Source organism: Lissotriton vulgaris, chromosome 5 (assembly GCF_964263255.1).
Source record: "Lissotriton vulgaris chromosome 5, aLisVul1.2, whole genome shotgun sequence".
NCBI classification, from domain to species: domain Eukaryota; kingdom Metazoa; phylum Chordata; class Amphibia; order Caudata; family Salamandridae; genus Lissotriton; species Lissotriton vulgaris.
This window is the reverse complement of record NC_141693.1, coordinates 665,806,402-665,818,417: the sequence shown is the minus strand read 5'-3', so window position 1 is coordinate 665,818,417 and position 12,016 is coordinate 665,806,402. Positions and strand designations below refer to the sequence as shown.

At 49.3% G+C, this 12,016-nt stretch overlaps 1 protein-coding gene across 8 annotated transcripts in view; it reads left to right on the top strand.

Moving 5' to 3' along the window:
* Positions 1-12,016, top strand: part of DLG5 (discs large MAGUK scaffold protein 5) — a 1,254,082-nt gene that overhangs the window by 570,174 nt on the left and 671,892 nt on the right. For all 8 annotated transcript variants that reach the window (XM_086922111.1, XM_086922103.1, XM_086922109.1 and 5 more), the window contains one exon: positions 5,368-5,536. In XM_086922111.1, the coding sequence (XP_086778237.1) occupies positions 5,368-5,536 (169 nt within the window). The remainder of the gene's footprint in view (positions 1-5,367; positions 5,537-12,016) is intronic.

Genomic DNA, 12,016 nt, shown 5'->3' with positions numbered 1-12,016 from the left:
CATTCCCGTCGGCCCCGCCCGACCGGGAATCCAAGAGGTATGACCAGTTTGGCAAGAAGGTCTTCTCGTCCATTAGTTTGGGCCTGCGGTCTTGCAACACCGCTTGCCTCTTGGGCCGCTACACCCACTCTGTGTGGGACACGGTCGCGGAACTGCTGCCAGAATGCCCCATGGAGGTGCGGGCAAAACTCGGTCAGGCTGTGGCTGAGGGCCGAGATGCAGCGAAATATTCGATACGGTGTGGTCTTGATACGACCGACTCGCTGGGCAGGGCTATGTCAACGACGGTGGCGATTCGTCGCCACGCCTGGCTGAGATCCGCCAACTTTTCGGCTGATGTCCAGAATACATTGATGGACATGCTTTTCGATGGCTGTCACCTGTTTGGTGACAAGGCGGACCACGCGCTGGAACGCTTCAAGGACTCCAGGGTCACGGCCAAGTCCTTGGGTCTCTCGACCCAGCGTCAGCAAACGGGTTCGTTTCGTCCCTTTCGTGGCCAAGGAAGGGGCGCCCCCACACGTGCTGCCAGCCACGCGCCGCAACAATCCTTTCAACGCGGTGGCGGCCGTGGAAACCGCCGTGGCGGCGGTCGGGGACAACGGCGGGGTCAGACCACACCTCCCCCCACAGCATCTGCCTCAAAATCCTCCTAGTCCGTGCTTTCGGCCCCATGTGACGCCAGTGGGTGGCAGGGTTCGCCATCACCACGCTCACTGGCGCACGATCACTTCGGACAGGTGGGTGCTGCAAATCGTCCGAAGGGGCTACTCCCTCCCCTTCGAGACCACTCCTCCAGCCATGCCACCGCAGAACCACCGTGTGTCGGGGGACCACTTGACACTTCTGCAGGAGGAAGTTACGGCCCTCTTGGCCAAGGGGGCCATCGAGCGCGTTCCTGGGCCAGAAGTAGGGCGTAGTTGTTATTCCCACTACTTTCTGGTACCCAAGAAGGACAAGGGGGGCCTACGTCCTATCTTGGATCTAAGGAACGTCAACGGCTTCCTCCGGAAGGAGAAGTTCAAGATGTTGACGTTAGCTCAGGTCTTGGCTGCTCTAGACCCACAAGACTGGATGGTAGCGTTGGACTTGCAGGATGCCTATTTTCACATCCCCGTCCTGCCGGCCCACCGGCGTTACCTGCGGTTCACGGTAGGCCAGGAGCACTTTCAGTTTATCGTGCTCCCCTTCGGCCTTACCAGCGCCCCACGGGTGTTCACAAAGGTGATGGTGGTGGTCGCAGCCCATCTGCGCAGGTTGGGGGTTTCAGTCTTCCCCTACCTAGACGACTGGTTGTTGAAGGCGGGCTCGCCCCAAACAGTCGTCCACCACCTTCAGATGACGGCAGACCTCTTGCACGACCTGGGGTTCTCCATCAATGTGCCGAAATCACACCTGTGTCCCTCTCAAAAGCTCCTTTTCATCGGAGCGGTTCTGGACTCGGCGCAGTTTCGGGTTTATCCTCCGGAACGGCGGGTCCGGGATATTCAGGCTTTGATTCCCATCTTTCAGCCGCTATCCCGGGTTTCGGTCAGGTTGACGCTGCGGCTGCTGGGACTGATGGCTTCCTGCATCCTTCTGGTGCATCACGCCCGGTGGCGGATGCGGGCTCTGCAGTGGGACCTGAAGTTTCAGTGGGCCCAGCATCAGGGCAACTTGTCCGACCACGTCTTGATCTCGGAGGGCAATGCGAGACAACTGCAGTGGTGGCTTATGGACCGCGATTGGGTCAGAGGCAGATCCCTCTCCCTTCCCCAACCGGAGCACGTTGTCGTGACGGACGCGTCCCTCCAGGGCTGGGGGGGCCACTTGGGAGAGGCAGAGATCAGAGGCATCTGGTCTCCGGCGGAGTCCCGGCTCCATATCAACCTGTTGGAGCTGCGGGCGATTCGTCTGGCACTGAAGGCATTCCTCCCCTTTGTCAACGGGAGTGTAGTGCAGGTGTTCACCGACAACACCACCGCCATGTGGTACTGCAACAAACAGGGCGGGGTGGGGTCGTGGACCCTTTGCCAGGAGGCTCTGCGCCTCTGGCAATGGCTGGAACGTCAGGGCGTGACTCTGACGGTTCAACACCTGGCAGGTTCCCTGAACGCCAGGGCGGACGAACTCAGCCGTCGGTGCTCGATGGATCACGAATGGCGTCTGAACTCGGATGTGGCGCGAGGCATCTTTCTGCAATGGGGAGAGCCTTGGTTAGATCTATTCACCACAGAAGAGAACGCGCAATGTCATCAGTTCTGTGCGTTGGAGTTTCCAAGACGGCACTCGCACGGCGATGCCTTTCGGCGCGAGTGGAGTTGCGGTCTGTTATACGCCTTTCCGCCTATACCACTTCTGCCCAGAGTGCTGAAGAAGATCAGGCGCGACCGGGCCCAAGTTATCCTTGTGGCTCCGGACTGGGCTCGAAGGTACTGGTATCCCGAGCTACTCAGCATGTCAGTCGGTCCCCCGATCCTCCTGCCTCTTCAGGAGGACCTTCTGTCGCAGCAGCAGGGGACGGTCCTCCACCCGAACCTGTCCAGTCTCCACCTCCATGCTTGGAGATTGAGCGGCGGCAGTTGAGGCCATTTGACTTGCCTCCTGAAGTCTGTGATGTAATTCTGGCAGCCAGGCGTCCCTCCACTAAGTCGGTATACGCCTGTCGGTGGAACAGATTTGTGGCATGGTGCACAGCAAAGGCTGTGGATCCACTCTCTGCCCCTCTTTCCGAGGTTCTTCTGTTTCTTCTCTCTCTTGCCCAGCAGGGCTCTGCTCTGGGCACTATCAAGGGCTACCTTTCTGCCCTTTCAGCCTTTTTAAGGCTTCCTGATCAGCCTTCTTTGTTCAAATCCCCGATTGTAACTCGATTCTTGAAGGGCATCACTCACATGTTTCCACCTGTTCCGTTTGTGATGCCTCAGTGGGATTTGAACCTGGTTCTGACCTTTCTGATGTGTGCTCCCTTTGAGCCCCATCATTCTTGCCCTCTCCGTCTCCTGACTTTAAAGACGGCTTTCCTGGTTGCCATCACCTCTGCCAGGAGGGTGAGTGAGCTCCAGGCTCTTTCTGTCAAACCTCCTTTCTTGTCCATTCACCCTGACAAGGTGGTTCTGAGGACTAGACCCTCTTTCCTGCCCAAGGTTGTTTCGGCCTTTCACATCGGGCAGTCCATCACCCTCCCTTCCTTCTTCCCGCCTCCGCATCCTTCAAAGGATGAAGAGCGGCTCCACCGTCTGGACCCAAAACGTGCGCTTTCATTTTATATGGATCGCACACGCCAGTTCCGGGTGGATGACCAACTGTTTGTTGGCTACGTGGGTGCGAAGAAGGGACGGGCGGTCCATAAACGGACCATCTCTCGATGGGTCGTTCTCTGCATCAAAGCGTGCTACTCTTTGGCTCGGAAGGAGCCTCCTGTTGGGCTGAGGGCCCATTCCACTCGGGCCACGGCGGCTACTACTGCCTTGGGCCGGGGACTCCCTTTGCAGGACATTTGCCAGGCGGCTACGTGGGCCTCGCTGCACACTTTCGCGAGGCACTACTGCCTGGACAGTCAAGACCGGAGGGATGGCTTCTTTGGCCGTTCTGTCCTCCAGGGCTTTCTGGTGTAGGAATGTATTGGTTCGCAGACCCACCACCGGGGTTGGTATTGCTGGGGTATCTATTCTAAGGTAAGGAATCTAACACTAACGTGTTTCTTTCAGATGAACAAGTTACTTACCTTCGGTAACGATATATCTGTAAGAAACATTAGTTAGTGTTAGATTCCTTACCGAACCCACCCATCCTCCCCGTTCTGCGAACTGATACCTAGGGTTAAGGTCATCCCTTTCAGGGCCCTAGTTTTACATGGCACCAGTGTTGGTTCTCTCATGGCTCTGCGTCTCCTGGCGCGGAAAAGCTGTGTACAAAGAACTGACGTCAGCGCGCGGAGGCGGCGTCTATATACTCCAGCGACGTCATCACGACGCCGACGACTGACGCGGAGCCGCAGGGGACGCCTGCAGACGACGCCTACCGACGCGCAGGGGTACTGCTACGCAAAAGTTTCCGGATCCAGACTGACGCCTGGGGATATTCTAAGGTAAGGAATCTAACACTAACTAATGTTTCTTACAGATATATCGTTACCGAAGGTAAGTAACTTGTTCATCTTGACTTGTGTTGAACTGGACTAAGATTTCCAAGTGGTAGGGATTTCGTCAGAGTCTACACTTAGTATGACTGATCAACTGAATTGCAGGGCTGTTAGATAGAGTAGAAAAGGTAGACCTTTGACACAACTTATTCTGTGAAAGTTAGAGCAGTGTTGCTGAATGCTGGTAATAGTAAGGGGCGTTGAGCTTTTACTAAGATACCCTCTTGCTTGATGCAGTAGTTGATAGACCTATTCAAGGTTTTTAAATGTAATGTAGTATCTTTGAAGATTCGCCTTCAAATGTAAGCAACATAGAGTGAAAGGCCTCAGAGCTTAGTAGGCATGAATGTTCTGTCAGTGCCCAGTTGCTGTACATTATGTAGGAAGTAACAAGTTTGCTGATAAAAATCAAATATTAGAGAGCCATGGCCAGTGTTGGAAATAACAGAGAGAGCTAGGTTAAGCTTGAAGAAGGCAGTCTGCAGAATGGATCAGAGAGGAATATTGTGGTGTAATAGATAGATGAAAATTCAAAAGCGCAGAGTATGTGATAGACATGACCCCATCAGTAGCAAGAGCACAAGCTTTGGGGATGCGGACAGGTATGTGCTGTGGGTTGTGTAGCAGGGCAGATTGGATAGCAAGCACCAGTCTGCAGGGGAAAGAAGGAAGGGTGGCTTTGGGTATGGTGGGAAATAGAGGGCTGTTGGTATGCTGGAAAAAGGCTTGAGATTCTAACCAGAATTGAGCTTGGCCACAATGAGGAAAGGCCATCTAGAGCTCACAAGATTGACACAAGGAACAGGTGGTCTATAAGTGGAGCTTGAAAAGCGGATATGGTAAAAACCCCTTTACAGGCACTCTGCAGCAAAAATTGATATTTACATTCATCTGCAGGATACAAAAAGGTATTGTACAATGCTGGCATGTTAGAGCACTTCATCTGGTGGTTCATATGTGGTTGACAGTCAACATTTTTTAGACGGGTATTCACATATCATGGTAGTGCACAACTGCTGTTAATGCGATTGCTCATTGGAGAGTCATTGTGGGCTGTTAAACTGCAGGTAAGATGTTCAGCACTCAGGTGATGCATAGTGTGGACAAGAGTGCTCAGCGTAGTTATTGGTATTTTTTAGTCTTTGACAAGTTTGCTAAATCAGCAATGAGATGATCTGAACTCCGCTTCTTGCACTATCACTATTTTAATGTACTTTAATTGTATTTTCTTTCATGTTTCTGTTAAGGTTCAGTGTCTCATTCCGAACGCAGCAGTCCTAGCCTGACTACTCCACCGCAATCATCACTTAACCTTGAGACGTCCTCCTTTTCTAGCAACCAGTCTCAAAATTCACTATCTACTCTGCCGAGAATATCGGTCAGCCCTGTAACCACTGGAGAGAGAAGGAAGGACAGGTAAAGTTATTGCACATTTTATTTTGTAGTGTGTTACTTTAAAAAGGGGTTTTGAAGTATACATTTTTCAAACTCACCTACTTCTGTGTAGCTACACAGTTGATCTCACTAATCAGGTTCACAGTGAGGAAACTAATCAAAATTCCCAAATAAGCATGTTTTCATAACATAAATGATCAATGAGTTATGTAGATTAAACAATGATATCTAAGCATTGTGGGTTGGTTCAATGTTGTTTCCAAATATCTGGTTGAAAAACTGTGTTCGAAGCATGTGTGCTGTAGATACACATGCTTTGCACAGTCCTGCCATCTAGTGTTGGGTCCGGATGTTTGCAAGTTGTTTTTCTTCGAAGAAGTCTTTCCCAGTCATCAGGTAAAGCGACTTATCCTTCCGTTGATAGTACTCATGGGCCTCCACTCCATTGTTAGATTTTTTGATTTTCCGCTATCTGGTTTGGATGTGTTTTGCTGCGCTCCGGTTTGAAGCTGTCCTTCGATGCGCAATGTACTGTACCCCCGGCGGTATTGTTATTGTATGCATTTTCCCTCTCTCCGTCTGTCGATTCAATTGGGAAAGTTTCCATCTTCGGTCAAAAACATAGTGGGCGGCCTTCGGACCTAGCTGTGTCGATCCAGCCATTTGCCAATGGAGCAAACTCCATTCAGTCCTCGATGCCACTTGAAGTACCCGTGCACCGACCTACACCAAGTCTGCATCTTGTGCCTCTCACCAGAGCACAAGGAAGAACCATTGCATGGCTTGTCTGTCGTTTCGATGGAAAAAGATCGACGACAAATGCAGCACCAAAGCACTCAACATACTCCGGATATCTTAGGAGAAGAATCCGAACAGGAAGAAGCAACAGCTGCGGAAGTAGGGGCCTTCTCGGTCCCTGAATCAGATTCTGACTTAGAAATTGAATTGGAGTCTGAGGACTGAATCTTTCAAGAGCTAATTTCAAGGGCAGCAGCTTATCGTGGGGTTAGACTGCACAAAGAGGCATTAGATGATGACTTTTTATTTAAGACACTAGGGTCATCACATAGGACTAGTCAGAGTCTCCCTATGCTGAAAGGCATGGTGAGGCTGACAGATGAGATTTTTAAGGACCCTGTACGTGCCCGTATTTTGACACCTAGGGTTAACAAGAAATACAAACCATAACCATCCGATCTTGTTTTTATTAAAGGACAGCTACCCTTAGACTCACTGGTAGTTTCTAATGCTCGTAAAAGAGCAAACCCATCCACCTCTGGAGAAGCACCTCCCTCAGACAAAGAGTCTAAATTAATTGACACATCCAGTAAAAGAGTGGCTGCTCAAGCTGCTAACCACTGGTGTATTGCCAATGCTCAGGGCCTACTAGCTAGGTATGACAGGACACACTGGGAAGAGACGGACGGCCTACTTCAAAACCTCCCAGAAGAGCACAAGAAAATGGTACAAGAGCTAGTCCAAGAAGGAAACCTTATATCTAATTCTTCTATTAGATGTGCTCTAGGTGCTGCTGACACTGCAGCGAGAGAAGTTAACACCAGCATTCTTTTTCGTCGACATGCTTAGGTTTTCAGGTTTTAAGCCAGAAGTCCAGCAATCTATTTTAAATACCCCTTTGACAAGCAACATCTTTTCGGACCTCAAGTTGATGAGGTTTTAGAATGGATGAAAAAAGAGATGTGGCGAAATCCAATGGAATCGCTTTAGTCCCCATCAAGCAGAGGCTCCTTTCGCTGCTCATTTTATTGGGCAGTGTCCAAAACTACATCCTCAGACCCGAAAGCTTCCTCATATAAATCACACACAACCCTCTTCCTCAGAGGAGGGTGCAGAGGAAACAATTTCAAAAGGAGAGGTATGAGCACGCCAACGCATAACTTCCCTTTCCACAACAAACATTGATTTGCCTACACTTCCCCCGATCATTTAACACCTGTCAGAGGAAGACTTCAAAAATTTCTCCCCATCTGGAAATCCAGAACATCAGATGGGTGCTAGACATTATCGGACATGGTAATTGCCTGGAGCTCACCAGCAATCCTCCCAATATTCCACCTCACACTCACAAACTCTCATCAGAGCACCTGCAACTTCTCAAACAAGAGGTACAAGCTCTTTTTGCAAAAGGAGCCATAGAACCAGTTCAGTTACAGTACCAAGGTTCAGGGGTTCACTCTCTGGACTTTCTAATCCCCAAAAAGGATGGCTTCTTAAGGCCAATTTTAGATCTAAGGGTGTTAAATCTATACATACTATCAGAACATTTCCACATGGTCACATTTCAACAAGTACTTCCACTTCTACAGCAAGGCGATTTTATATCAACACTGACTTAAAAGACGCATGCTTGCACATTCCGGTTCAGCTAGCATATCGCAAATACCTCAGATTTTTGATAGCAGGAAAACACTATCAGTTCAAAATACTCCCATCCGGAGTAACTACTGCTCCCAGACTATTCACAAAATGTCTAGGAGTAGTGGCAGCACATCTCAGAAGACAGCAAATTCATGTCTTCCTAGACGACTGGCTCATCAAAGCCAGCACACCCCATAAGTGCTTATAACACACTCAGACTACATTAGTCCTACTCCACCAATTGGGTATCAAGGTCAATGCCCAGAAGTTTCATCTTCAGTCTTCACAAATGAAGTCCTACCTGGGAGCGACTCTACATACTTGCACAGCTTTAGCCTCTCTGAATGCATCCAGAATTCGAAATATTCAGACTTTGCTACTACAGTTTCAGACCAATTAACACCTAACAGTCAGGACTTTCATGCAACTGTTAGGAATGATGGCGTCATGATTTGCATAGTGCCTCATGCAAGGTTAGACATGCGTCCTTTCCAAGAGTGTTTAGCACGTCAGTGGAATCTGTCTCAGAGTCAATTAACAGATCTAGTGTTGGTCGACAGCCGCACCCATGGCTCTCTGGAGTGGTGGAACACATAAAAAAACCTATCAAAAGGGCAGTCCTTCATTAACGCTCTTCCACGGATCGTGTTAACAGCAGACACATCACTCACAGGTTGGGGTGCCCATCTTTGCAATTTGACAATTCAAGGTCTATGGAACAACACATACAAAAGTCTTCACATCAACTATCTAGTGCTTCTAGTTGTTTATCAAGTGCTCAAAGCTTTTCAGTCTCACCTCATAGGGAAAAATGTCCTAGTCCGCACGGACAATGACAGCTATGTATTATTGTGGGAGTGCTGGGCGGATATACAGACGTGGAGGCTTAAAGTATTGTCTGACAGTGAATGTTTTATTGTCAGTAGTTACAGTTTTAAGCTTTACAACAGGGTTGGAGTGTTCTTCCTCTAGGCAGGTCTTCTCTCCTTCGGTTTGATAGCATTCAGTCGGTTGGTCAGCTCCCTCTTTTCCAGGGCCGATAGGCAGGTTTTGGCTTGCTAGTTCGTCTGTTGTGATAACTTCACCCGGATGCTCGCCGAGAGGAAGGAAATGGAGCCTTTTAGTATCACTGTGACAGCGTTTATAACCCGTCACCTACACCCGGTAGTGTCTAAAGAATACCATTTGTGACCAAAGGCACGTTTTACCCAAGGGAGGAGGTTAACCAGCCACGACTGGAGGAAAGGAAGCAAAACTCAGGGTTTGGTGTGAGGGAGAAAGAAAAGGATAGTGCAAATGGCGGCGGTCAGGGTTTGCTCGGCGTCGCCCTGAAACGAACTGAGGTGCCCGTGCCTACTTAACTCCTTATTCCCCCCCCTCCTCCCTCGGCGTAGATAACCCACTTTCCCCAGAACCCGTGTCACTCACCGGCTCCGCCGCAACTCTCCTGAGTTGCGGCCGCTCTTCAGCTGCCTCCGGTGGACGCCACCACTCTTCCGTCCAGTGGTCGTCTGTATCCTCCTTCTCCTCCGCTCTGGTCGCCGTCCTCTCGCTCAGCTTTCCGTTCCGCGTCCCGCTGTACTGCCGGACTCGTCTCTTCACAATGCCTTTTCCCTCCGCAGGTCAACGACAACGCTTCCTCCTGGGTTTGCCTCGCTTCTACTGGTGAGGATGTAGTGTTTCTGGGGTCAACTCCTCCCCTCTCCGCCTCCGGACCTTGCTGTAGGGAAACAAGAAAGGTGGGTGTGTCTTTTCCCCGGGTAGGGTATTGCTCGTATCTTCCCTTACAGTTCCGCCTCCTATACGTGAGGGATTCTGGTCGCTATAGTTCCGGGTGTGGGAGTACCCCGGAGATTACCCTCTCACAATTATATACAAAAACAGGGGGACCACATTCTCTGCAACTGTTGCGCCTCTCTCATACCGTTTGGCATGGGGCAATTTATCACAGGGTTCATCTTCTGTCAGAGCACCTCTCAGGAATGAACAATCAAATTCCCGGCGACCTCAGCAGAAGGCGGCAACAAATACATGCGTAGGAACTTCATCCCCAAGTTCTCCTTCCATACTTCCGACAATGGGGATTCCTACAAAGAGAACTGTTCGCCACAGTGGACAACTCAAAATGCCCAAACTTTGCCTCCAGGTTCCCACAAGGCAATGCCCTATGGATGAATTTGTCAGGGATATTTGCATATGCCTTTCCGCCTTTCCCTCTCCTTCCTTTTCTGGTTCGAGGCTCAGGCAAACATCCCTCACACTGATTCTAGTGGCTCCCACTTGGGCTCCTCAACATTTGTTCACCACACTCCTGGAACTATCAGTGGTTCCACATCAAAAGCTGCATCTCAATTCCAGCCTTCTCACGCAGAACCATGGAAAAGTCAGACACCCAAATCACAAGGAGCTCAATCTAGCGATTTGGCTCCTTAAGTCATAGAGTTTGGTTATCTAAACTTGCCACATAACACACAACACACAATGTTTTGAGGAGGGCCCGAGGGCTAGTTTAACGACCACTGGGGTACACGCCCCACACAGTAATACCTAAACAACCAAAGGTACCCAGTGGTCAAGGGAGTCTGTCACCCAGAACCACACCGTAGATGCAGTGCAAATAACACCCAGAGGAACACAACAAATGAGTGCAGACAAGGCCAAGTTAGGACTCAAGGACAAATGGAAAAAATTCCCATCAGAGGCCACACTGTACCGCCCTCGTTGTACATCATTTGGGATCTCCCAGCCCAGGAGACTCAACACAGCGGCTGGCAGACATTACCAGTGCCGAGGTTAGAATGTGGGAGGGTGGTAACACATAAAAATACGTGGCAACTGAGAAAGCAGTGTAGGGTGAAAAAGAGTAGAAAGTGAGTATTAAAATTAGGTGAGCTGGGTAGAAAGTCAGAGTTTATTAGTTTCTCCCAGTCCCTAAGGCTAAAAAGAAATGTGCAAAAGGCGGTATTGGAATTAATAACCGCGTAGAGTAGTGGTCGACATGTTTCAGCATTTACGAAAGAAGTTTTCATGCATTCTTCAGGACCAAGATTTTAAAACTACTGCTTTATAGTGAAGGGTAAAAGATATCACCTGCAAGAATCAGGTTATGCTCAACCAAGGACTGATATTGCATCGCATCAGGAGATCCACAAGGGAGACAGACAGACAACAAAGATTGGGAGAGAATTAGTATTTCATTTTCCCGCGGTTTTTTGAACATTTACTCAAAACAAATCCTGCTTAGTAAGGTTGCAACTCTGTACATTTTCTATTGGTAACACTCACCCATAAAAGATGGTTGAGAGGCTTCACCCCACCTGGCTGCGGCTTAGGTATGAGGAGCACCGCTCTATAGAAGGAGAATTTAAATGAAAGAAAAAGAGACAATCATCGCTCATTTAGAATCCATCGGTGGTGGATGGAAGATATCTCAGAACAAAAAACTGTCTTTGCTGATTAGTTATTAAAGCGTACGCTGATTACAAATATAGGACCTGCCGATGCTCTATTGTACGTTCTACTGTGTAGGGTCTAAGGATTTACTGGTTAGACTCAGACCTGTGACGGTGTGATCGAGATATTAAGCTACACCGGGTACGATGTTTCTATGCTAGTCAGGTGCATTCACACTGCTTACCTATCCGTCGGTGTCTCCTGACAGTCATCCGAGCTGTCTGGGGGGGCACCGATTGTGTGACTCGCTTAGTGTTATATGCTGTTTTTACAGAAGATCGAGTCACATGACAGTTACAGATCACGTGAGCACCGGTACTGACGGGAGATGTAGTTCCCAGGGTATCCGGTGTTGTAGTTTCAGTTAGAACTATGGTGTGTGATCATGAATGTATCCTGATAGAGTCGGGATAATCTCAATATGATTAATTATAGAGACATCCATGGTATTGGCTCATTTAGTCCGGCTTTATCGCTATTGAGTCGGTACACCCATTTTTGTTCGATCTTAAACAGAAAGCGGCTGGCATCTGGACACGATTCAGGAATATGTGGTTGCTCTAAGACGGTCCAGTGAAAATCATTGGGACCGTGCCCTTTCTCCAGGAAATGTGCGGTCAGACGAGTGGCTTGTTTACGACATCGCACCGTACTCTTGTGCTCTTGTAT